Genomic DNA, 26832 nt, shown 5'->3' on the forward strand with positions numbered 1-26832 from the left:
GAGATTTATGCAATTGTTTTATGATTCTTACTATCTCTATATCATATGCTACAATAGAAGGATTCATGGCCGATTTTACTGCTGGCAAAAGTTTTCTTTCTATTGTTTTTTTTGTTCACTGTACGTCTTTGATAGGTCGAATTGAAGCGACTGATTAAGATTATTGAGAATATGGACTACTTCATCCTATTTAATAAAACAGTCATTAAATGATCAAATATTTAATTTAATAAAGATAAATTTTAATAAAAATGTATATTTACGTGAAGTGTCTTCTTATAATTACTTGACATGAGTGGCAGCTCACGTTTCTGTTCTCTAATAAGAATAGGCGATAAGCTTCTATTGGGACGATTAACTAAAGGTTCTTCATGACTAGCATTTTTTTCGGTTAGGTTATTTAAGCGTTGTGTGAGATTTAAGATTACATTTCTTAATTCTTGAATTTCTTGGTTTTCAACGCCACCTATTATAAGTCAGTATTTAATATAATTCATTTTGAAAATTTTTTTTTTACATGTAAGTCAGAATAGGAGCGTGAGGGAAATAATACCGCTATTTAGAGCCGGAGTAATTGAAGAGGAAGGTTGATTTTGCAATATCGAAGATTGATTTGTAAGTGTTCCTATAATAATTATGTTAAATCGGTATATGTTTTGAAATGTAATTAAAACTAATTTAAATAATATTACTTTTTGTTAATGATCTCCCTCTATTTTGTGGTGATGAATCTTTGGATGAGAGAGTGGTAAATTGATCATTAGAATCAGATACTTCATAATAGGATCGATGATGGTTAGAACTGTGGGATCTAGATTGTGATTTATGTGATCGATGATGTTGACGTGAACGGATAGGGGAACTAGAATGGGATGGAGAGATATGTTGTTGTCGTAATCGGTGACTACGAGATTGGGAACGACTATGACTACGACTACGAGATTGGGAACGACTACGACTACGAGATTGGGAATAACTACGACTACGAGATTGGGAATGACTACGACTACGAGGTTGGGAACGATAATGGGAACGACGTGAATGAGAACGACGATGTGAACGACGTGAGTGAGAACGACGTGAGTGGGATCGTTGATGAGAACGACGTGAGTGAGAACGACGATGGGAACGACGTGAATGGGATCGTTGATGAGAACGACGTGAGTGAGAACGACGATGGGAACAACGTGAATGGGATCGTTGATGAGAACGATGTGAGTGAAGAACGGGAATCTGATTCTTTTTGTTGAGATCTAGTATTGAGGTTCCTATGCATCCCGAGAAATTTGTAAAAATTTAAATCTTTTCATTATGGTATTTATTATTAAAGATCGGACAAGAGATAAAAAGGCACTTTATATACATATTTTGAATCATCCTATCATTTAACGCGTAATTGCCTAATCAAAATAAACATAAAATAAATTATTAACTTCGTTATCACATATCAATAAATTTATACTACATCGCTATCCATCAATTAAATATATTAATAATCAATTAATATCATTAAACTTAATTAAATTAATTACTTACGGAAGTTTGTTTTTCCGGTAGGAAATCTGTGACGCGACGAAATAGCGATACGTGACGAAAAAGCAATAGGAAATATTTTTGAAACCGTGATGTGAACGCAAAAAGCGATAGAAAATATTTTCGAAACTGTGATGTGAACGAAAAGAGAGAGGAAATATTTTCGAACTGTGATGTGAACGAAAAGAGAGAAATATTTCGAACTGTGATGTGAACGAAAAAAAGCGATATAAATATCGTCGAAGAAAGCGTGGTAAACATACACAAATATATCATGATCGGCACCTCCGATTTTGTAGGATTTATGCATCTGGCGCGTGACACTTATGCGTCATCCAGTCACGTGTAGTAACAAACTGCGCCCAAGGCAGAAAATTAGTACTTATTGGGCAATAAAAGAATAACTTTTTATACTTTTATACGTGATTTTGATATTTTGATTAAAAATAACTCAATCAATTAATTTTTAATAAAAAATAATATAAAATCTTTCAACTAGATAACATACAAAATCGCCAAAATTTTTTTTTTTCATTCTTTATGAAACTTGATTAAAAAAACAGCGCATAAATTTAACCACTAATAACATCGTTGATGTAATAAAGTTCTGAGTTCCATTCTGCCTGCGTACATGAATAACATCTACAGGGAGATGTTCCCCATGTCGATAGGGAGGATGATCCCCATACTAGACTGACTTTTTGTTTAAATTATAGTTCATATGTATTACTACTAAAATGATAGATGCAAGTTTATCACGATCATTCGGCGCTGATGGACAAATCGTTCGTTGAGATACTTGTTACATGCAGTATGATGATTAATTACTATTAGATTTATACAAAATTTATGACATTTTAAATCGATTTTAAAGGTATTAATATTATCTTATCTTATATTATGAAAAAGAAGCTGGTTTAATAGCCAAAAAAAAACATCATATTTACAAAATATAAAGGAATTTTCAAATTAAAAAATGAAAAAATGAAATATAATTGATTAATCATGACTTGTGAAATTTGAAGTATTCTGATAAGCTGCTAAATGTAGGTGATTGCGATTGTTGTTGCGATTGTTGTTGCGATTGTTGTTGCGGCTGCGTTTGTTGATGTTGTTGCGAAAAATATAATCGTAAATTTAAATCATAAATTTCTTTTTCATAGTCTTTTATTTTTTCGTCGTATATTTTTAACCACTCCACCAAATTATTGTTTTCACGGGAACTTTTCTCCAACTTATTAAGTAATTTCTCTCCCGAATCGTACACAACTTTTTTAAAGTCCAGCAACTGGACTTGCAAATCGGAAACTTCCTTATCCTACCCCTTTAATTCCTTTAGCATTCGCTCTCTTCTATTTTTTTTTGCGATTTCGCGAGGATTTGCGAGAATTCAACGATGGTTTGCCCATTTTTGCGAAAATAATCTTTCTGGCTAATCTCGGAATTTATAATTCGATGAATAAAGCATGTATTATTGCTAAAAATGGCTAATAACATTCATTATGCTATATTTTAGGGGGTGGGAGAGGCGCAAAAGTGCCTGTCAGGTGGTATTTTCCAATCATATATATATAAATTGGTTAAAATCCTGAAAGATTTTGAGTAAATATTTGTAATATTATAATTAATACAAATTAAAAAAATGTGGCTGATTGTTTCACTTTAATAAGTATCTAGCGGCTTTTTGTGAATCAGAAATTAACCTTTAATATTAATTCAGGATCTCAAAAAATTTCCTAGATAAAAAAATTTTTCAAAAAAATTTCCTATATAAAAAAAAATTTTCAAAAAATTTTCTAGATAAAAAAATGTCTAACCCTCGAGCTGTTGCCAAATCTAATAGAACAAGAATAAGAACTAAAGTATACTGCTTTTGTAAAGAATGTAATGGCAAGTTAGTGGACCCAAGAACGAAAACTAAACATGGGTTAAAATATAATATATCTTATGCGAATAATAATTTTAGTAACAATTATCAAGAAGCTGAGCCTTCTAATGCTAATCCATCTAATAATTTTGGTGATGATTATCGAGAGGCTGGGCCTTCTGATGTTGGACAATATACTGACGATAATAATGCAATGGAATGCGAACCTTTACTCGAGATGATACCTATACATGAATCGGCAAAACATAAATTCACAAAGAAAGGGAAAATATCTGATCACGTTCTTGAAAATTTATTACCGGATAACGGAAGAGATATGAATGATGATCAAGATAGAGATTTTGAAGACTATGACGACGAAAATAGAGATTCTGAAAGTTTTGAAGATGATGACGAAGATGGTGTTTCTAGCGATTTTAAAGATGATGACGAAGACAGTAATTTTGGAGATTTTGAAAGCGATGAAGAATATAGAGACTCTGAAGATTTTGAAGATGATGATGAGGAAGAAGTCAATTTTGCGTCAAAAGATTTTGACGATGGTGAACCAAAACTTCCTAATATCAACAATGATAATTATACCTGGATTATCTTATGGATATTACAATATCAACAAAGATATAAGCTTCCTAATGTTTCAATAGATTCTTTATTTAAATTTCTAAGGTTTTTTCTTTTAACGGTAGATGAAAATAAATTTTCATCTTTTCCTTCCTCCCTGTACGTAGCCAAAAAAATATTGGGAATATCAATGAATATTATCAAATATGCCGCATGTAATAAATGTCACAAATTGTATGACATAAATGAAATATCAAACACAACCGAAGTACCAACATGTAGTTTTATAAACTACCCGAATCATAGCATAGAAAGATTTCGACAAAAATGTAATAACCCTCTAGTCAAAAAAATAGACAGTAATAAAGATGGTGGAAATAATCCAATTATCCGTCTGATAATGACATTTCCATTAGTTAACATTAGGCGCCAACTAACCCTATTTTTCAGTCGCAAAGATTTTGAGGTGACATGTCGAAAGTGGGCAGAAAGGGAAAACGAAACTGAAGCCTTATTTGACATTTATGATGGGAGGATTTGGATGAGTTTTGAAGATGGCAAAGGAGAACCATTCTTCAAAAAAGAATACGCCGAAACTCATATCGGATTAATGCTAAACATGGATTGGTTTCAACCCTATATAAATTCCCAATATTCTGTCGGTGTAATATATGCCGTTATTTGTAACTTACCCCGAAGCGAACGTTTCAAGCCCTACAATATTCTCACACTAGCAGTTATACCCGGTCCTAAAGAGCCAAAGAAACATGAAATCAACAATTACTTATACCCCATCATAAATCAGCTGAATCGGTTATGGGAAGGGTATCATATAAAAACCTACGAATATAACAACGGTCGTTTTATCCGTGGCGCGATAATAGGTTGTGCTAGTGACGTTCCTGCGACTCGAAAATTATGTGGTTTTATATCAGCTCGAATCGCATGTTATCGATGCTATAAATCAGCAAACTTGGTAAATAATCAACCCAATTTTGGTGGGTTTGAAGACATTGACGACTGGTTTGTTGAGAGAGATATTAATTTAATAAGGGAGAAGGCACGTGAATGGAAGAAATGTGCAACCGAAGAATCGCGTAAGGCTCATGTCTCACAGTATCATGTTCGTTGGTCGGAAGTATACCAATTACCTTATTTTAATTCTGTGCGCTTTTGCGTAGTTGATCCCATGCACTGCCTCTTTCTCGGGGTAGCAAAGTGGATTGTAATGAAGCTCTGGATCGACGAAGGTATATTAAATAATGAAAAGCTCAAAATAATGCAAGAGCGAGCCGACTTGATAAAATTTCCAAGTGACCTCGGTCGCCGTCCCGTTAGAATAGCCACTGGCGACGGCTTTTCAAATTTTACGGCGGACATGTGGAAGACGTTTGTTCTAATTTTTGCAATACCTATCACATGGAATCTCTTGGGAGAGATCGATCGAAAAATTCTTGCTTATTTCGTACGTTCCTGTAAAATTTTAACAAATCGGGAACTACAAAAAAGTGATCTAAACGAAGCATTTACAAAACTACTCGAAATGAATAAATTAATTGAAAAAAAATACGGACAAAAAAAAATAAGCCCAAATCTTCATTTATGCCTTCACATATGTGAATGCGCTTTAGATTATGGACCTTTATCCTCATTTTGGTGTTTTAGCTTCGAACGAATGAACGGAATTCTAGGTATGATATATTAATTTCGCCGATTTGAAAATCGTATTGTTTTTTTTAATTTATACAGATTGACCAATTTATTTCTTAAGAACATAGGATCGTATAAAAATAGCAAACGTAACATTGAACCAGAGCTATTAAAAATAATGGTTGAAAGTTCCTTTTTAAACTATTACCTCACAAATTGCGATAGCAATATATTAAACACCACTTTGGACATTATAAAGCCTAGAAAATCTGCAGGAAGCTTGGCTGCACTTGACGATTTTACAAGTGATGAGTATCAAAATTTTCTGAGGCTTTCACTTATCGAAAATGAATCGGCTTATGGAACAGAACGTTTTCCCGGGTTGTTAATGAAACCGCGCCAAGAAACATGTCTTCCAAACCGCGTCTTGGACTTACTGGTTGAGTTTTATAATAGTTTGTATGAAGAACATTTCGTCCCCATTTATTCTATAACGGGTCCAAATAACGATATTGTTGTAATTTCCAAAATTATACAATACGGTAGAATAAGAATTGGGGCGGATATATTTGGTTCCATTCAGGCAGCTCGTCATGAGAAATCATCATACATATTAGCTCGTTTTGAGCAGGAAGATGGAACTATAGACACATACCCCGGTCAAGTTCAATTTTATTTTGAACATACTATTTATTTAAAAAATTCATCATCATTAACTCATTCGCTAGCACTAGTTAAATGGTACAGGCCGGCCCAAGATCATAGGACAAGATATTTTTGTCAAGTAGACGATGACATAAAATCATGTAATATAGAATTATGGACAAATGGGTTTTATGATATGAGTCGAGATAGTATTATACCGGTACATCATATATTAGGAAAATTTATAAAATGTGATTTTAATATTGGAACGAGAAAGATAAAAGAATATATGGCCATGATTCCTTTAAATAAAAAAATTTCATTTTAAAAAACAAATGAATCTTATATAAAATTGTTTATATGTAAATCGGAATGACGAATTTGAATTATATAACATTTGTATTTGATTAAATTATAACTAATTTTTTTTATTAAAGGATATATCATATTTTTATTATATTATTATTATATTATTGTTACATATATTATATTTATAAAACTACTAAAGGGTTATTATCGTTGTTGTTGTTGTTGTTGTCATCGAATTCGTTGTTATTATTATTGCCACTATTGTTATTATTGTCATCCTCATCATTATTGTCATCATTATTATTATTGTCATCATTATTATTATTGTCATCATTATTATTATTGTCATCATTATTATTATTGTCATCATTATTATCGCCACCTTCATTATGACTTTCATTGCTGTCTTCGCTGTCTTCGCTGTCTTCGCTAACTGGCGCCCAGGTGGAAGAAATCCACCAGTCTGGCATTATTTCTGTCGGTCTACTTTTATTATCGATGACATTATCTAAACGATGACGCATACGGATTAGACCAGTTCCAATACTCTCCCCGATTTCATCCGCCCTACTTAGAATTCTCCTAATCTAATTAAAAAAAAAATATTATTTATAAATGTTATATTGATAAAGAAATAACTTTACATACTCTCGTAGATTTCCATTTTTTTTCATGTATTTTGATTACAGAATTCGATTTATCTAAACGTTCTGGTCTTTTCTCTAGATTTTTTTTCATTGTTGGCAAGATTTTCATCTTCCGATGACCACTCATCGGAATGAAGTTCCGAGATCACTACAATTTTTTCACAATCTTTCATGTACTCGTCCCAGGTAATTTCTTGAGGTTTGCAGTCATTTAAAACCTTGTCTTTTGTGTTAATCATGTGTTGTAAACCGCGTTTACGTCACGTCATTTTCTGTTAAAAAGTTAATTAATAGTTAATTAATAATGTTAATTGATTGCATAGACAATTAGAAATAATTGACAAATTTTGCATTTTATTAAATTTCGTACTTGGTCTCGCCGAGAAGTCATATGTTGACGTCTACTGTGCGTATCTAATTTGCCATCCTGGGTTATTTTCCAGATATCTCGGCGAGACTTATGAAGCTGTTTGATTACATTAACAATCTCGGTATCGTATACTTCAATCGATGGATTCATTGCCGCTTTTACCGCTGGTAAAAGTTTTTTGTTTATTGATTTCTTCTGGTCACTAAACGTTTGTGAAACATCAAACGAAATTCTGGAACCTAAATTATTAATGATTTGAACAACTTCATCCTATTTAAAATAATAATGAATATGATTAAAGATTATAAAAGATAAATATTTTATAATAGAGGTGTAACTTACACGAAGTGTTTTTTTAAAGCCTGGAGTCATTGGTGATAGTTTTTTTCCTTTATTTCTGCTTATTACGGGTGATAGACTTCGATTAACACTTGTTGTTATACTCGCGATCGTCTTATCACTGGAATGGCTGGAGTTACTGCCTGTCAAAGCCTCCAGTCGACTAGACAATTGTGATACCGCGCTTTTTAGTTCTTGAATTTCTTGATTTAATAATTTTATAATAGGAAAAACAGTTATGCAAAGAAGCGCGAAGTTGATGAAGCGATGATATGAATGGGTCCTCACCTAAAGATTGCGAAGATTGCTCTTCTTGATGATGTTGCTGTTGTCCACCTATCAGAAGTTAATAAAATATTATAAATTTATTATATTTTTAATTGATTTGATAATAATATATATATATAACCACCTTCCGATAAATCCGGCAAATTTCCTATTATTTTACAAGTAATTAGTACAGGTCATATTAAATATAATTTCAATAAAAATATAAATAATAATACTTTTTGTTAACGATCTCCCCCTAGAGGGGAGAGAGGATTGTTGAGAATGAGAATTGGAAGAACGAGAATGATAATGATGTCGACGTCGACGAGAGTGAGAGGAGGGAGAGGAGGAGAGAGAATGATAATGGTGTCGAGAACGAGAATGATGTCGACGTCGACGTCGACGAGAGTGAGAGGAGGGAGAGGAGGAGAGAGAATCATAATGGTGTCGAGAATGAGAATGATGTCGACGTCGACGTCGACGAGAGTGAGAGGAGGGAGAGGGGAGAGAGAACGAGAATGATGTCGACGTCGACGTCGATGGGAGTGAGAGGAAGGAGATTGATGATATTGCTGAGAGCGATCCTGAGAAGGAGAACGAGGATGTGATTCGCTACGTGAAATAGGAATAAGCGTCAATTTATTTTTTTTTTTCATTTTAATAATGTAAAGAAACAAGATTGAAACGAAAAGAAAGGTGAAAAGTCACCTATTTAACCATTACTTACATCATTAAAATAATATCATAATCGTTATCTCTTAATTAAAAATTAATATCATCGATATCACTTAATTAAATTAATATCATCGATATCACTAAATTAATTATCATGTGTATATCACTATTAAAATTAAACTAAAAATTGATACCATCGATATCACTTAATTAATTATCATGTATATATCACTATTAAAAATCGTAAAATGAAATTTACTTAGCAAAACAATCAATCAACCATCGTTCTAAAATTCGATAAAGGGATGGAGAAAGTTTTATATTATATAGTTATTGGGTAAGAAGTATTCAATATGAAGATTTATGACCGTCGATGTTAAATGATTGGCCGTTATTGTGCCACGTAAGTGGCAAATGGAATCATATAATGTTGATGGTCAAAATGGTAATATTGAATACTTCTTACCTAATAATGATTTTATTGTGGCAGACCACCAAGATCATGTTTTAAAAGTTTATTTAAACTTTCTTTTAAATTTCAATTTTTACGCGTCTTTTTCTTTACGCGTTTAAAAGTTTATTTAAACTTTCTTTTAAATCCACTCATTTGTACACATTTTTTCTTTACGCGTTTTTTCTTTTACACATTCTTTTTTATATACACTTTTTAAATACCCTACTTTTTCTTTACACATTTTTTTCTTTCAACCTATTCTATTATTTATTTTAATAATGAAGGAAAAAACTAACAAAAATAAAATAAATAATGATAAAGTATGTTGTTATTATTACCAAAATATTGTTATATTAATTTGCTAATACAATATTTTCTATTCAAGTTTTATTTACCTACAGAAGACGAAATAAATTTTTTCAAAAAGAAGTCAAGAGTAGTAAATACAGATAAATCCACAGCAAATTGGGTTCACCAATTTGAAAACTTTCGTGAAAAAGCTGGATTTACTGGTAAAAGCATAGATATTACTGATAGAAAGGAATTAGAAAGTCAAATCTGTAGTTTCGTAACAGTTATGAAGACTAATTCTGGTGAAGAATACAAGGCTAGATCTATCCTCAGTGCTATACATGCATTAAACCGACATTTAAATGATTTATCATCACTATCTCCAATGGATTTTACTTCAAGAAAACAATTTCCAATATTATATGATGTATTAGATGGCAAAATGAAACATGTAGCAGAACAAGGAAAGGCCAATGTTCAAGGAGCTGATGGTCTTTCTGTTGAAGAATGTAAAAAAATACTGTATTCACCAGTATTAAACATTGACACACCCACTGGATTGTTAAAAAAAGTCTTTTTTTTAAATGCATTATTCTTAGCTCTTAGAGGTGGTGAGCACTATTCATTACAATATTCTCATTTTAAGTTTAGAGCTGATGGTCAGGGTTTTGATGTAAATATTCCTCGAAGTAAAACAAATCAAAGGGGTATTAATGGCTCATTAAATGATGAAAAATTAAGAATTCCATATCATCCAATGATAATGGAAACTTATAACAAATATTTTTCTAAAAGACCAGGTAATGCCGATAAAGAATTCTATTTAAAAGAATATGTGTCTGAAGATGGTGAGTTCAATGTACTTTATCATTTTATGCTATTTTTTTCAGTAATATGACATTTATTAGTTAACTTATTTATTTATTTATAGATTATATTATTTATAATCGTTGGTTTCAAAAGTTTCATGTTGGTGAAAAGCGATTAAAAAATTTTTTACATGAAATTGTAATAGAATGTGGTATTGATATTGGCAATCGAAAGATCAGCAACCATAGCGCCCGAAAAAGTTTAGTAGGAATATTGAAAGAACTTGGTACTAGTGACAATGAAGTTATGGCAATTACCCGGCATAAATCAAATTCAGGATTTACTAGCTATGAAAGAACTAAAGAAAAAATGCAGAATGTTAGTTTAAACAACTTAATGAACGTTCTTATAGATAATGATCAAATGGAAGGCTCGGGTGAGTTTTAATTTTAATTTTTAAATTGATTTTCAATATACTAATTATACAATATGGAATTTTAGATGTTTTAGAACCTTTGCCACATTTTTCAATGCCAGATAAGCAAGCATTAACACCAATTGAACTTAAATCAACTTTTACTAGTGCACGCGAAATTTTTAAAGGTAATTTATTAATAGTTTGTTTTATTTTATTTTATTTTATTGATTTCTATTAATAAAATTAGCTGAAATCAATCAAGAAAGCCGAATTCCATTTTCTAACAAATCCAACAAATTGACAATAAATGAAACTGAAACTTTACAGGATATTTTTAAAGGAAACGGATCAATTTTCAATAATTGTACATTTGTATTCAATAGATAATACTAATATAGTTTAAGTAACAGTTTTTCAAATTGCTGTACAGTATTAAGCTAAACTAATGTAAATGATATTTGGTAAATGACGTAATGCGTTAGCAATATTGAGCGGAAATTAAATAACATGATCCTATAGGGATGCCCAATAAAAATAATTATTGATTTGTTTGTTCACGTGAAATATTAACAAATAATTATACTACGATTATTGCCGTTTTCGACAATTGGAATGTCGAACAATATAAGGCGATTTTATAGTAACCAATCAATTGACAAAAGTATTTTTTTTAATCATGATTGTTGCAATTGGGCGTATGTATCAGTTTGGAAACGGCTAAACTATCACTCGTAAATACTAACCATTGTGGGTCCAGAGTGAAAATTCATGTGATTTGCAAATTTTTAGACATTCCGGACCTATAGACCTTAAGGGACAGGTCTATTTAAATAATTACTTGCACTAGTTAAATGGTATAAACCGATTCATGATTCTCAAGATAAGATTTTATTGTCAAGTATATAACGACATAAAATCATGTAATATAGAATTATGGATAGAGATAGTATAATACCAATATATAATGTATTATTACATGTAATTTAATGTTGAAGTGAGAAAGATAAAAAATTATATGGCAGTTATTCCTTTAAATAAAAAAATAACATTTTAATAAAATGAATTTTCTATAAATTTGAATAACGTTATTAAAAATCGGCTCAAATCTCAAAATAATATATTACTAATTTAAAGTTGCTATTCTCCTTATTCTAAAAATAATTATTCTAAAATTCACGTGTATTTTCATCAGCTTGTTCGCGTTTTTCAGGACGCGTATTTTTATTATATAAAGTCTACCTTTCATCATTCCATGCCCTTTACTTTCGCTCAATAATTTTTGTCTTTTCATCAATTATATTTTATTAACGCCATTATGGGTTCTCGCCGTTCCACAACCTCGCAGAAAAAATCTAAGGAGCGTTTTAAGACGCTCAAAGCGAAGCGTATGACGACCGTAAAATTTTTGAAAAGTGGGTATCGTACGCAAGGTTCATGGTTGTATTTCTCTAATGGAGTCGCCTGTAGACGGAGTTTTATACTCCCAGAGCTGTCCGGTTCTTAGATGGGTCACCTGAAGAGACGAGGTCTTGTACCTCCAGGGCAGAAATGGAACAATCCTGAAGAATGCTTCCAAGGACTATCGACTTATTCACTTAGCTTTTGCTAACCACCCATTATTTTTATATATATGTATTTTTTTTTATTGCTCAGTAAATGCTCACCAAAGGACTATTAATGCACTCTGGGACGCAGAAGATAGGGTTGAGGAGCTGGAGAACCATGAAGTAGAATCAATTTCTACTCTTCACCGGCAAATACGCAAATTACGATGTAAGTATCTTCCTTATTACTTAAAAATATCTTTGTCCTATTATTTCATATTATTTCATTAACATATCTTTTGTTAATTTCAGCGGAAAATCAAGCTCTAAAAAATCCGAGAAACTTATTACGTTCGCGCTCCAACTTACCTGATAATAATAATAATAATAATAAAAAAAATCAAAATAATTTTTTTTTAAATAATTATGTTCTCTTTTTCTTATATGGTATAAGTATATTTCCATTTGTTAAGTTATGAAGCACTTAACTAATTTTCTACCTAAGGTCCTAAGTTTATTATCTTTAAGTATATCGTGAAGGTTTAATTCACTTATTTTCCAATGCTTCCTTTTTTTCTTCTCTATCCGAATTTTCATTGTTATGAAGTCGGTACATTAGTGTATATATATATATATTAAAATTATTAAGTCTGCAGTATTACCGCGACAGTATTATACTTTAAATCGGCAAAGATATGCTGTAATCGGCATGGCTATATTTAAAGGAGCGAATTCCGATTTGTACATCAGACCTGCGATATGAAAAGCGAACAATACTATATAATAATAACAACATCCGAATTTAATATCGGTTTTATTTAACAAAGATCGGTCATTAAAAATTGGTATTTCTGACTGAATTATCGGATTTCATCGAAAGCTATACTAAAATTGGCATGGCTATATTTAAAGGAGCGAATTCCGATTTGTACATCAGACCTGCGATATGAAAAGCGAACAATACTATATAATAATAACAACATCCGAATTTAATATCGGTTTTATTTAACAAAGATCGGTCATTAAAAATTGATATTTCCGACTGAATTATCGGATTTCATCGAAAGCTATACTGAAATTGGCATGGCTATATTTAAAGGAGCAAATTCCGATTTGTATATCAAACCTCCGATGTGAAAAGTGGACAATACTATATAATAATAACAACATCCGAATTTAATATTAACAAAGATCGGCCATTAAAAATTGGTATTTCCGACTGATGTATCGGATTTTATTAAAAATCGGCATAAATGGGCAAATCTATACATAAATACGCGAAAATCGGCATGTATATGCTAATATCGGCAAAACTATTTTAAAAGGGTCAAAATCCGATTTTTTTTCATTCGACCTGTGTACACCATCATATCTTACCTTAATATACGAGTATGAACAGGGGATTTGCTCTTGTACTTTCTTGGTTTTCTTATCTTTGTCTTCATCTGTGGGTGGTATGTCCATTACTAGGGCTTCAAAGTCTGCAACAAAGTAATATGGGACTTGCATGCGGCGTTTCCAGTTTTTGAATACATATATATCATTTCCTTTCTTTACTGATGGCATTCGGTCTGCTTGTGGGGTTTTCTTTAATCCTCGACATATTGCTACATGTTTGTCATGGATTTCTTGTTGATGTGTGAAGTGGGAGATACACCATCGGCAGACAAATATTGCATGTTCATTTTTTGTACGTTTATTTACTAAACGGCTCATATTCTTAATCCAGCAATAGTGCTGCTTTTCCCCGTTACTGATAAGTACTAAATCTATTATTTTACGGCCCTCTGCATCATCCCTATCGGTAACATATATTGGACATAGGCGGTGGTCACGCCATTCACAGATGCAGAGGGCAATAGTTGGGTTCTGTCGCTCAAATCTTCTTAGAATTACCTCATCAGCTTGTACTGGAAATTCGATACCTTCAAAGTTTAACTCATTTACATACTCCTTATACTTGGAAATTCTTTCTGCATTCTTTTCTACTGGATGTAATGCTGCTAGGATTGCCCACTGGAAGCATTTGTCATCATCATTAGCTGGATTTACTACTCCCTTTTTCGTGGCAAGATCTTTTGGGAGTGGTATATGTCCTGCTCCTGTGGGTGGTTGGAATTGCGAGATTTCTATAAATATTTTTTCTACACGATAGAATTCCCAACCTGATCCGTAATTTACATAGTCTTCTACTTTCTGCATGATTCTTGCTAATGCAAAGTTAAATGTACCATTAATATCTGTTGATGGTAGGATTGGCATATTGCGAGTTTTAAATGGTATATTATATCTGTAGATATACTCTACTCCATCATCTTCACTAAAGTTACCATCTCCGAATAATCCCTCAAGGTAAGAATCTAAACGTCTTATTGTGGCAAATATTCCAATTCTTACTTTTATTGATCCCAATCGATTTCTTTCATCCCGAAGAATATTCTGGATTGTTTGACTGTGTGCTGTAAGAAATGAAGCATAGTCATGCTCTCCAGGTGTTCCTATAGCAATATCAGCCGTAAAGTTTGAGTCTGTTAACTCCTTTCCTATACGTACCTGATCACGACGTTCAAAGACTACCTCATAATGTGGGTCTGGGTCAATTTGCATCATGCGGGTTATCTCTTCATTGGTTACCGCCGCTTGTGCTTCACGGATTTGGCGGATCTCATCCTCATATTCCTGCAATTTTGCATTTGAGCGGGGATATAGGATGGATTTGACAGGTACCTGCTTGAGTTCAGCTAAAACTGATCGGATGACTTGTCTGTGTTGGGCACTTCTTGCTTGATGTGTTGACATCTTGTATACTTTTTAGGTCCCTCTTTTATTCAATTACATTTTTTCTGAAAATAAAATTAATTATTCGCCTACCCTATAAGGATAAAAAAAAAGATGAAGACGGGTTAATATCGCCTTCTAAAATTTATCTGGATATAATCTATTCCTCGTCAACTGAGTCATCATCATCCGAGTCACCGAACGCATCCTCGTCCCGATGTATTTTCTATCCTTAAGTAACTTATAGTTGTAAGTTACAACGGCGAATAGCTTCTTTTACCATAATATGCTCTACTGTGGCCTTTGTTCTCTCTTTACAAGCCTTTTGATATGCCTCCCATTCAAGTTCACGGAGGATACCCTCCTCCTCCAATGATTGGCCAAGAGCATCCCCCGCTTTTTCCTTCTTTTCTACTGCCCTGTCGTATGCCTCCTCGGCTTCTTTATGCCGCTTCCAGAGTATTCGTTCAGCTTCGGCTCTCCAGATTGGATTGACTTCTAGAAGATGCGGTCCAAAATTGTTACTTGGAATGTATTCCAGGATATGGCCTACAAGTTCGGGGATTACTGATACTGCGTACGGGGTTTGGTGACTTTTTAGGATCTCCCTATTGATAGCCATAAGATCGGAGACTGTGCAGCCGAAGATTGATGCCAACTTTTCCACGGTATATGCCATGTTATGTACTATTTATCTGTATAGTTACTTGGTACCTACCTTTTATTCAATTACATTTTTTCTCGGTATAAGGGTAATTGCTTGCCTTGCTATTCCGCTCTATTGACCCTATGGCTGGTTTCCTGGATGGGTTAATATTTCCTTACCTTTTTTGGCTCCATTGGCTTTGAAATCCTATTTCTTGTTCGGTTGGGGGTAAGTAGGTGAAAATATTAATAAATGATTTAGATTATGAAATAAGTAGGTGAAAATATTAATAAACGGTTTAGATTATGAGATAAGTAGGATATAAGTAGGTAAAAATATAAAAAAAGGTGATTTAGGTTATAAAATATGTAGCATATAAGTAGGTGAAAATATTAATAAACGGTTAGATTATGAGATAAGTAGGTGAGCCAGAACCGGCATTTTCATACTACTTCGCTGTGATGCAGGTATATTTTCTGAGTTGATCCAAGTTTTTTTCTGTTTTGTCACATGTCTTGCACGAGTTGACTTACTAACTAATTTACCTAACCCACTTGTTTCTTGAAGACACCAAATACAAGTGCATAAAACAGCCATATTAAAAATGTATAAATTTTGACAAGATTTACTAGACTGTATAATATAATACTCAAATTTTTCATATTATTACCTTAGATCATATTTAAGCTTTTATATACTTTATTTGTGTCGATCAAATTTCAGAAACTTTATTAATTAAAACGCGTAAACGCGTAAATAAATTAAACTCGTATAAATCCACTATTTAAACTTTATAAATAAGCTCTTCAACTCTTTTTTCTTTAATTTTTTTCTATTTAATATTTCACGAAATTCTTTAAATTTACCATGTCCCAAAATAATATACAAATTGATAAACTTACTTGTGAGCAGCGTCAACAGTTCTTTCTTGCTCTATTTAATAATGAACCATCTCTCCTTAATGTACTAAATACTGAGCAACGACAGAAATTATATACAGCACTGATGACAATTGACCCCTCACTTAAATCTCTAAATGCACATAGCACTATATATGGGACTACAAATGAACAAGCATGTTTTAAATTATTTTTACAAATATTTCGTAATTGTTGTAATTGTTGTGTAGTAGTAATACATGTATTTGTTTCAGTTTCCAAAAGGATCAGCAATGAATCCAATCAAGATTCAGGAATTTAAACAAATTAAAAATGATTTTCAATGGCACGAACTTTTGAAGTTAGATAAAGATCAATATTTAAATTTTCGAGTAAATACAGTATATTATTACTTGTTTATTAGTAATGCACCAGTTGTCTGATTCAAATTAATTTATTACAGAATGATCTTCGAAATAGAGCAGCTTCCAGGCTTTCACGTAGTGAATCAGTATCTCGTCAGCAAAAAGGAAAAGTAGAAGAAGTTATTAGGGATGTAAGTATTTAATAATTAAATTTATATTTGCAGAAAGTAAATAAACTAAAAATTCATTATTATTGTAGTTTAAAGAAGCAAACCCAACATTTCCAGTCTCTGAGGCTGATTTTATCCTTCAAGAATGGCTTGCTTTATATTGTAATAGCATGGGTAAGTGTAAATTTGCCAAATTAAGTATAAACTTTATTTTTTTTTAAAAAAAAAAAAAATTTATTTTACAGTTGACCAGGCGAAAAAAAAGAAAATTGCCGAAGCAAAGAAGCATGGTCTTCCACCACCACCACCAAAAAGAAAAAATGTCCAACCTCCTAAAAAGCATAATAGTATGGATAATAATAGAACAACAACAACTGAAAGCTCACAAGATTCTGAGAGTACTTCAAGTAATTTATATAGTGTCTCACAGTTTTAGATCGATCGACAAGTACAATAATATTATTTTCAAAATAGGAGTTACTCCACCATCTTCTACTTCGTCTACTGATGCACTACTTGCAATAACTCCACAAGTTAACGCTCCTACTGCAACTGAAACAATGGTTTTCACTTTCTCTACCAATGAATCAAATGCTCCAGTTGTAACTAATATATCATCTACCTCCGAAGTCAATATTCCAGCTACAACTGAATTTGCTGTAGAAACTCCTGGTATTTTGGCAAGACATTTTATTTTCTCAACAAATTTATTGTACTCATGCATTATTCAATTTGCAGGTAAAAAAGGTAGAGGTAAAAGAAAAAAAGAAGTTTCCCAACAGAAACAAACATCAACTAGACAAACACGATCCAGCAAGAAATCTAAACAGTAGAACAGTAGAGTTGGAGTTATACAATATAACCATTGTTTGGTTAATAAATTAATAAGTAATTGGTATACTAAAGTATTAGTGTTTTAACCGAATTTTATCCATTTCATTATAATAGGTTTTCGGCGCTTTATCTGGATTTTATCCATCTGAAAAATTTTCAGTGCTTTATCCGAATTTTATCCATTAATTATTGTAATAAAATTTCAGCATTTTATCCGAATTTTATCCATTTTATTATTGTAATAAAATTTCAGCATTTTATCCGAATTTTATCCATTTTATTATTAAATAAAATTTCAGCATTTTATCCGTGTTTATCCATTTTATTAATAAGTAAATTTCCAGTGTTTTATCCGAATTTTATCCATTTTATTAATAAGTAAATTTCCAGTGTTTTATCCGAATTTTATCCATTTTATTATTAAGCAAATTTATTTTTTTTTATCCGTTTTATTTTAATAAATTTTCAGTATTTTATCCATTTTACTAATTTAAATAATTCAGTAAAGTTTTAGTAATTTATCCGAAACTTATCCATTTATTAATCGATGAATTTTCAATTATTTATCAGTTTATCATCAGTTTATTATCAGTTTTATTAATTAAATGATTTCATTTTTTTAACAGTAAAGTTTCCATATTAATTCCGTGAATATGAGACCTTTATGGAAAAAAAACGGAAACTCTTGTTTATTAATGTAAACGGAATAAAAACGGAACTAAAAACGGAGTAATTTTTTTTACAGGGTAGTTGTCATAAAATTATATTATTATATTATTAACTAAATTGAAAAAATACCTTAATACTCCTGTCAAATCGTTACCTTGAGGTAAATCTGCCGTAACAACGCCTAAACCAGCAATTATCCATGCATCTTGTCCTTGGACAGTCATCACCTTTCCTTTCTCTAATTCCTTCATTTCTGAAATGAATGGTATCATAAATTCGTCAAATTTTCCTCTAAATGGGATAAACCCAATAACAAAATGGTTCTTTATTAGCTTTCTTTGATGTGCTGGCATATTTCCAAACTGTACATAAACACCACCTAGAGAATGGTATACATTTCTAAATGTACCAAAATCATCATAATAAAGATCTAAAAACAGCTTATAGATTGGCATAGATGATGATGGTGGATTTCTGATAGAAATGTAATCAGATGGATGTAGGTATGAAAGCTTTACATTACGAACGTACCAACGGTTATTACATTTATAAATTATTTCACTAATCCGTAATGAACCATCAGGAATATTTTGATGTTGAAACATCATCAATATAGTTACTTTTTCTAAAATTTGAGAAGTCATTATAATTAAAAATGGTTCGTCTTGTAACCATACTTCACCGGTAATAGAACGACGTTGTCTTGGTAACCCTTTTAAATTTCTGGGTAAATCTCTATATTCCAAAATTTTTTGAATTCGTAACTGATAATATCCATCATCATTTTTTAAAATTGATCTTAATCTTCCAAGTTTTTTTTGATCATTATCATCATGATAATAAACAAAATCACCAGATCGGTACAATACTATTTATTAAAAATAACTTTAATAAATATTATCAATGATAATAAATTATAATTGTATCAAAGTGTATTATTTTATAACCTTCTGATATTAATATTTCGTGTTGTCCAAAAAGTGGGGATTCCCCCCCATAAATTTCCATGCCAAAATTCTGATTTTTCTTCAGAATTAATGCCGGGTCCAAAATACATATGCTTCATTAGCATCAGATTATTAAGAACACGCCATATAATTTCACTGATTGAGAGTTGATACGAAAGTTTTGATCCTCGTGAGGTTGATGGAGTTTTTTTTGGTGAAATTTTAATAGACTTTGTTATTATTGGTAGGAGAGGAAGACGTTTTCTCCATGATTGGAATCTTCGGATATTTTTTACCACATGGGTAGGTTCAAATTGAGAATTGTGAATGATATCGACAAGATCTTCATATGCTTTCGTAGAAACATTATGCTTCTGAAGCCAGCAAAATAATGCCGTAGTTGTATAATTATTAAAGTACGGTGCAAACTCACCATTGCAGAACGGTATCTTGTCTTCATCTAACGCTTTAACGATTTGATCTATTTCTTCCTCTTCATTATTACGTTCCTCTTCATCGTTATTACGTTCCTCTTCCACTTGATTATTATTATCATCATTGTTACCTTCCTCCTCCTCCTCTTCGTCATTGTTTTCATTATTATCTTCCTCCTCTTCCTCCTCTTCATAATTGTATTCGTTATCACTTTCTTCTTCCTCTTCAGTATCAGATGAATTGACATTATCTTGCGAAAATATCATCTCATCATTGTAGTCTTGAGGATTAATTGATCCATATGCATTATCGTCATCATTAATGTCTTGAAAACTTAAATCATCTTTATGATCATACTGAAAGTCCATGTCATCGTTATCATTATCAGGTGAACGTACAGGCGAACGAATTGCAACTCTCTCGTCAGAATCTGTTGTCTCATTAGGTTTGCTATAAGAAAACTGATTTCGAATTCGAATTGGCTCTATTGGTTTATTGTGACTATATCGTCTTCTCATCTTTTGACAATTTAAATCCTTAACTTAATTTAGAATTTTTATAAAATTCAATAAATCTTTATAAAAATTATTTATTAAATACCTTAATACCTTTTATATTGTTTAGCGTATCGAACAAAAAAACCAAAATCAATTCGGTTAAAATTATTACCGATTTGCTATAGATTCTGATTGGAGTTTTGAAAGTAACACAATCGTCAAGTTTTGGAACACAATCGTATACAAAATCAAGTAGCACATTGGAGTTTTAAAAGTAACACAATCATCAAGTTTTGGAACACAATCGTATATAAAATCAAGTAGTACATGCTTTTTTTTATCGTTAATCAATACATAAAAATTCAATTAGTATAAAAAAATTTATTTCATACTTGCTTAAATCTTACGAATGCGTCAAAAAACTCGAAAATTAAACTAATTGAATTGCGAAGTTTTTGACCTGTAAATTCATATGCAGGATTATAAAAAATAGTGGTTGAAAATTATACTTAATAAATAGAAAATGCTCTCGCGAAACAATAATTTAGTTAATTTATTCGCTCATGATATTTCTTAAGTCTATTCCCATGAATTACATGTTTAACTAATTTTCCGTCTAAATTTCTAAGTTTATAAACATTATCATTAAGTACTTCATGAATAAAATAAGGTCCTATCCACTTATTTTCTAATTTTGCTGAGAAATTATTTTTAAGCCATGTTCGTTCTACTAAGACTTGATCTCCTATTTTCAATTTTTCTGAAATTCCTTGTTGATCATATACTTGTTTTTGCTTCGCTTGTTCTCTTTCAATTCTTAACAAAACATCATTTCGCTCTTCTTCTAATTCAACTATTAATTGATAAATTCATCTTTGCATTGGATCCTTTTCATTTTGAGGTATTTGTGATGGAATTTTTAAATCAATTGGTAAAGTTGCTTCTCGTCCATAAGTTAAATAGAATGGTGTTTTTCCTGTAGTATTATATTTTTTCGTTTGATACGCTACAAGTACTGCATCAATTAATTGATCCCATTCCTTATTATTATCCTGAACTAATTTTGCAATACATTCACCAATTGTTCGATTAAATCTTTTAACCATTCCATTTGTTTGAGGTCTATAAGATGAGGTAAGGCGATGCTTAGTTTGATAATTTTCGCATAATTCATCAATTAATTTATTCATAAATGATGTTCCTCTATCTGATAAAATTTCTTGTAAAACCCCATGTTTACAAATAATTTCTTCATAAATAAATTTAGCTACTGTTTCTGCTTTAATATTGGATATCGCTCTTGCTTCTGGCCATTTTGTAAAATAATCCATGGCGACGATAATATATCTATTTCCACTACTGGTGATCGGTAATGGTCCTTTAATGTCAATTCCTATTCTGTGAAATGGTCCCTTAACTGGTATTGGTATCAGTTCTTCTCGCCGATTGGTAGGTCCTCTTCTTTGACAAATATCACAAGTTTTTACATATTCTTTTACATCTTCTCCTAATTGTGGCCAATAATATCGATCTTTGATTTTTCCAATTATAGCATCTATTCCTAAGTGAGCACCGCTCATATCTGTATGAAAGTAATATAAAATAGGTTCTACTTGTTCACGTAGAATTACTTTTCTTATACCATCCTTTGTTTTCCTAAATAAAATATTGTTTTGATAAATATATTGGGTTGAGTTTTTCCGAATTTGGGTTTTCCGTTTATCCGTTATACCATCCATAAAAGTGAGAGTTGTTAAAAATAATATTAATTCATTGTATAGTTGTTCATCCATAATCATTATATGAAGTTAAAGGATTGGTGTGATTATTAGTTGAGGTTGAGTCAAGACAAGAAAATGCATCAGCATTCGCATGTTTAGTTCCTTTCCGATATACAATATCATATTTATATTCCGATAAAGCAATCTTCCATCTTTCCAATCTTTTATTATTATTTTCTGTTGTTGAATTCAACAACCACTTGAGCGCTGCATGGTCGGTGATGATAATGAATTTACTTCCATAAAGATAATGTTGAATATATTTAACTGCCCATACAATTGCAAGGCATTCCAATTCTGTGATGGCATAATTCTTTTCTACTGGTATTAAAGTTCGACTAGCATAGGCGATCACATACTCTTGATCATCAGTTTTCTGTGCAAGTACTGCGCCTAATCCTATGATTGAAGCATCAGTATATAAAAAGAAAGGCTTTGAAAAATCTGGGTATTGTACAATTGGTGCTGTTGTTAGTTTATCTCTTAAATTCTCAAATGCCTTCTGTTGTAAATTCATCCATTCGTAAGGTGCATCCTTTTTTAATAATTTGTACATTGGATCAGCAACTTTAGCAAAATCTTTGATGAAGCGTTGATAATAAGAGAATAATCCTAGGATTCCGCGTAATTCTTTAATATTTTGAGGTTCTGGATAATTAACCATTTTATTGACTTTTTCTGGGTCAGGTTTAACACCTTCTTTTCCTATAACATGTCCTAAAAATTGAAGTTCTGCTACTGCAAAATGACATTTCTCTGCTTTTAATCTTAGATTCGCCTTACGAATTCTATTTAGAACTTCTTCTAAATGTTGAATATGATCTTTAAAAGTTTTTGAATATATAATGATATCGTCAAGATAAACTAAAACAAACTTCTCCTTTATTCCATGTAAAACTTTATCCATAGTTCGCTGAAATGTCGCAAGTGCGTTGCAAAGTCCAAAAGGCATAACTTTGAATTCGTATGTTCCAAATTTTGTAATAAAGGCTGTTTTTTCCTGGTCTTCTGCCCTTACTTTTATTTGCCAATATCCTAATGCTAAATCTAAAGTGGTGAACCATTGTGCATCTTGTAGAGAATCTAATAATTCATCAATCCTTGGGAGTGGGTAATTATCTTTTTTTGTAATATCGTTAAGAGGTTTATAATTAACGCAAAACCTAAGTTTTCCATTTTTCTTTTTCACTACTACTACTGGAAATGACCAGTGGCTTGTTGAAGATTCTATTAGTCCTTGTTCTAACATGTCATTAATTTCACTCTCAATAAATTCATTTTCCTTTGGTGCTGTTCTATAAGCTCGCTTTTTGATAGGTGGCACTTCTTCAGTGATAATAATATGTTCCCCTTCTGGAGTTTGTTTTAACTCTTGCAATGATTTAGCGAATAAGTCTTTATTTTTATCTAGTAATTGATGAAGTGATTGATATTGATTTTCCTCTAATTCTCCAATCGGAACAACTTTTTCTAGTTCTAATTGAATATTAAATACATTCGGACTTTCTGATTCTTGCATCATGTAATAAATGTTCCAATCTTCTTGAACTATTTGACAATTATTACAAACTTCTTGATCTTCTAAGGTCTTATATAGACATTTTTCTGGTCCCTTACTATTAATTACGCCAGTACTATTGTGATTTTGTTGCTTAATATACTCTAAATACCCTGGGTGATATTTCCGATCATTGATTTGAAAAGTACTTTTGGTTATTTCTGCCTTATAAAATGGAACTGCTATGGTGTCTTCTAACTCATCTTCTAATTCTAGTTCATCTACTGGGTCAATGACTGTATATTTTGTTGGGTCTAATTTTTGAGAACATGTGACAGGAATTTGTTGTTGGATTCCTTCATATTTAATGGTGATGGTATTCTGTCCATAATCGATGTTTGCATTAACCTTCTTCAACCATTCGTTACCAAGCAGAACATTATATTCAGCTGAGTTTGTGACTATCATATTGACATAGACTTTAATATCCCTCATTTGTACTGGAACTTGTTGAACCATTCCTAGTAGGACCCCGGAAAATGCTTATATATGTAAGGTACCAAGGTGCTTAGCCAACATAGAAAAATTTTATGATGTAAGAATTTTATAATGCTTAATTTTAAGAAAATTTTATACTATGTAAGATAATTAAATTGCATATTTTTGGTATTATTTTAAAATACTAAGAGTTTCTAGTTGCTTATTTTTCATATTTATAGAACTTTTTAAATTATTATATATAGAATTTATAATTAATTTTTATTTATTTTCACTAACGGTAAGTGTTAATTTTGTACTACATTTCACGATTTTATATAAATACATAAACAAAAATTTTTTTTGATGGAATTTCAGTTTTTTTTTTCAATGTTTTATTAATTATCTTTCAATAGTATCTTTTTAATTTTTATTAAACTCAGTGTATTATTTTTAATATAAAATTACTATATTATACATGTTTATTTTGTTAAATAAAGTTACTGTAAATATATTTTACTTTAAAATATAATTTCACTACTTACCACTTTGGTTATATCAAATTATCTTTTATGCTTAAGTAAGGTTATTCAGCAAGTTAAATCTACTTGTATTTTAATTTTCATAAGGCTAAGTATGATATTTATATAGAAAAGCATATTTTTTTTAACGGTAATAACTTTTAAATTTTTCACTTTTTCGTTTATAACTTCAGAGCGTAATTACACCACTTCAGTCAAATGAAATCGACTTTCTAAATTAATTGAAAGTTGTTCAGCAAGGTCGAAACTACTTATATATTAATTTTTATGAGTGTGGGTATAATACTTATGTAGAAAAGTGCATTTTTCATAACGGTACTAACTTCCGAATTTTTCATTTATCCGTTTACAACTTCAGAGCGTAATTACACCCCTTTGGTCAAATGAAATCGACTTTCTAAATTAATTGAAAATTGTTCAGCAAGGTCGAAACTACCTACATATTAATTTTTATGGGTGTAAGTATAATACTTATGGAGAAATTTACATTTTTTGTAATAGTATTAATTTCGAATTTTTCTCTTACTATTTATTAACTTTATTAATTGAATATTATTAATCTACTTGTATATTATGTTTAGTTTAGCTTCACAACATATTTAAAATTGGATTTAATAAAATATATTAATTAATAAATATATTTTATAAATTATATGTGTTATAATAAAAATTTAATTAGGTTAGAAGATTGATTTGCTTATTTTTATATAATTTTTAAGGTTAGATATCAACAATGCTTAGTGATCATAGTAAAAACCTGTGCTTAGAGCTACTAATAAAAAATATTTTTGGGACCTTACCTATATAAGTATTTTCCAGGGTCCTGGCTCGACTTCAACTCTCAATGACGAAATAGCGAACCATCGAGATATTCCATTCGTGTCATACGACATAGAAGAAGCCAAAGAGAATGTTAATAAAATCCCCCATTATGTTCTTCGAATCTATGGACATCTCGTTAATGGCCAGAAGGCAGTCATCACCATTACTGGTATCAAGGTATTTTTCGATATTCGCGTTCCTGAAAATGCAAGTATTCCTAAATTCTGGTCCAAAATAAAGCACTTACTCGCTACTGAAAAAGACAGCCAGGGGAATAGAGTAAACATGAATCTAATCCGAAGGGAGTGCATAAAGGCATATCCTATTCGTGGCTACCATGCGGAAAAAAAGTCTTATCTTCGCATCATTGCACCTAATAAAGATATAAGGTTCACTGCTCTCGATATCATTTTAAACTATAATTCGAAGGTTGATCAAGAAAATAGGATAGAAACCGCTTCAGATGATACGGGCACATATTACCGTAAAGTCGCAAGAGAGTATAGAATACCACTTTCTGGATGGGGGTTAATAAGCGACTACAAATATAATTTCAGTGCACCTTATTATGCGAAATCCCAACATTGTCCGCATGCATTTTATGTTCACATTGGTAATTTCCAACCCATAGTTGATTTTGGACCACTTTATAAAATTTATCCATCTTCTCTCTTTTCTCGTGACCGAGCATTAGTTCTAACATGGGACATAGAAACATACGATTCGCGTGGGTTAGGTAATGTCCCACAAGCAGAAAATGATACAGCTCAAGTTTTTATGATCTGTATGACAGTTCACTGGAAAGATGACCCAAAACCACTAGAACAAATACGTCTCGTTGATGTTGAGACGGCACCAGATCCACGTTGCATGACCATCATATGCGGGAATCAGACCAATCTCTTAAAGGCATTTGCTCTATGTTGGAAATCTTTTGCCCCAGACATCCAGCTTGGCTTTAACGATTCTGGATATGATTGGCCATTTATAGTGGAGAAGGCTACAAAATTAAAGGTTCTCGACTGGATGGTCCAACAAATGTCAGCAAATCCACGTAAGACAGCCAATATTCAATCCATCCTCATTTGG

The 26832-nt window shown here is 31.5% G+C and overlaps 7 protein-coding genes across 7 annotated transcripts; 2 read left to right on the forward strand and 5 right to left on the reverse strand.

Annotated features, from left to right (window-relative positions):
• Positions 1 to 181: 181 nt before the first annotated feature.
• OCT59_020203 (uncharacterized protein) lies at positions 182 to 1843 on the reverse strand (the record flags this gene model as incomplete). Its single annotated transcript, XM_066149027.1, has 2 exons — positions 182 to 186; positions 1537 to 1843. 2 exons carry the CDS (start codon positions 1841 to 1843, stop codon positions 182 to 184), a joined length of 312 nt encoding a protein of 103 aa, XP_065989979.1.
• A 1498-nt stretch (positions 1844 to 3341) lies between these two features.
• Positions 3342 to 4201, forward strand: OCT59_020204 (uncharacterized protein; the record flags this gene model as incomplete). The annotated part of the gene is made up of 2 exons (XM_066149028.1): positions 3342 to 4087; positions 4150 to 4201. The coding sequence occupies 2 exons, from the start codon at positions 3342 to 3344 to the stop codon at positions 4199 to 4201; spliced, it is 798 nt and encodes a 265-aa protein (XP_065989980.1).
• A 2567-nt stretch (positions 4202 to 6768) lies between these two features.
• On the reverse strand, positions 6769 to 7360 carry OCT59_020205 (uncharacterized protein; the record flags this gene model as incomplete). Its single annotated transcript, XM_066149029.1, has 2 exons — positions 6769 to 7173; positions 7235 to 7360. The coding sequence occupies 2 exons, from the start codon at positions 7358 to 7360 to the stop codon at positions 6769 to 6771; spliced, it is 531 nt and encodes a 176-aa protein (XP_065989981.1).
• A 133-nt stretch (positions 7361 to 7493) lies between these two features.
• OCT59_020206 (uncharacterized protein) lies at positions 7494 to 8868 on the reverse strand (the record flags this gene model as incomplete). Its single annotated transcript, XM_066149030.1, has 6 exons — positions 7494 to 7505; positions 7604 to 7873; positions 7946 to 8145; positions 8231 to 8278; positions 8355 to 8378; positions 8460 to 8868. 6 exons carry the CDS (start codon positions 8866 to 8868, stop codon positions 7494 to 7496), a joined length of 963 nt encoding a protein of 320 aa, XP_065989982.1.
• Positions 8869 to 15423: 6555 nt separating this feature from the next.
• Positions 15424 to 15804, reverse strand: OCT59_020207 (uncharacterized protein; the record flags this gene model as incomplete). The annotated part of the gene is made up of 1 exon (XM_066149031.1): positions 15424 to 15804. The coding sequence occupies one exon, from the start codon at positions 15802 to 15804 to the stop codon at positions 15424 to 15426; it is 381 nt and encodes a 126-aa protein (XP_065989983.1).
• Positions 15805 to 16999: 1195 nt separating this feature from the next.
• OCT59_020208 (uncharacterized protein) lies at positions 17000 to 18074 on the forward strand (the record flags this gene model as incomplete). The annotated part of the gene is made up of 5 exons (XM_066149032.1): positions 17000 to 17098; positions 17170 to 17262; positions 17331 to 17415; positions 17487 to 17648; positions 17716 to 18074. 5 exons carry the CDS (start codon positions 17000 to 17002, stop codon positions 18072 to 18074), a joined length of 798 nt encoding a protein of 265 aa, XP_065989984.1.
• Positions 18075 to 18686: 612 nt separating this feature from the next.
• On the reverse strand, positions 18687 to 20644 carry OCT59_020209 (uncharacterized protein; the record flags this gene model as incomplete). The annotated part of the gene is made up of 4 exons (XM_066149033.1): positions 18687 to 18735; positions 18874 to 18997; positions 19322 to 19612; positions 19834 to 20644. 4 exons carry the CDS (start codon positions 20642 to 20644, stop codon positions 18687 to 18689), a joined length of 1275 nt encoding a protein of 424 aa, XP_065989985.1.
• Between the last annotated feature and the right edge of the window lie 6188 nt (positions 20645 to 26832).

Source organism: Rhizophagus irregularis, chromosome 3 (genome assembly GCF_026210795.1).
Source record: "Rhizophagus irregularis chromosome 3, complete sequence".
Lineage (NCBI taxonomy): Eukaryota > Fungi > Glomeromycota > Glomeromycetes > Glomerales > Glomeraceae > Rhizophagus > Rhizophagus irregularis.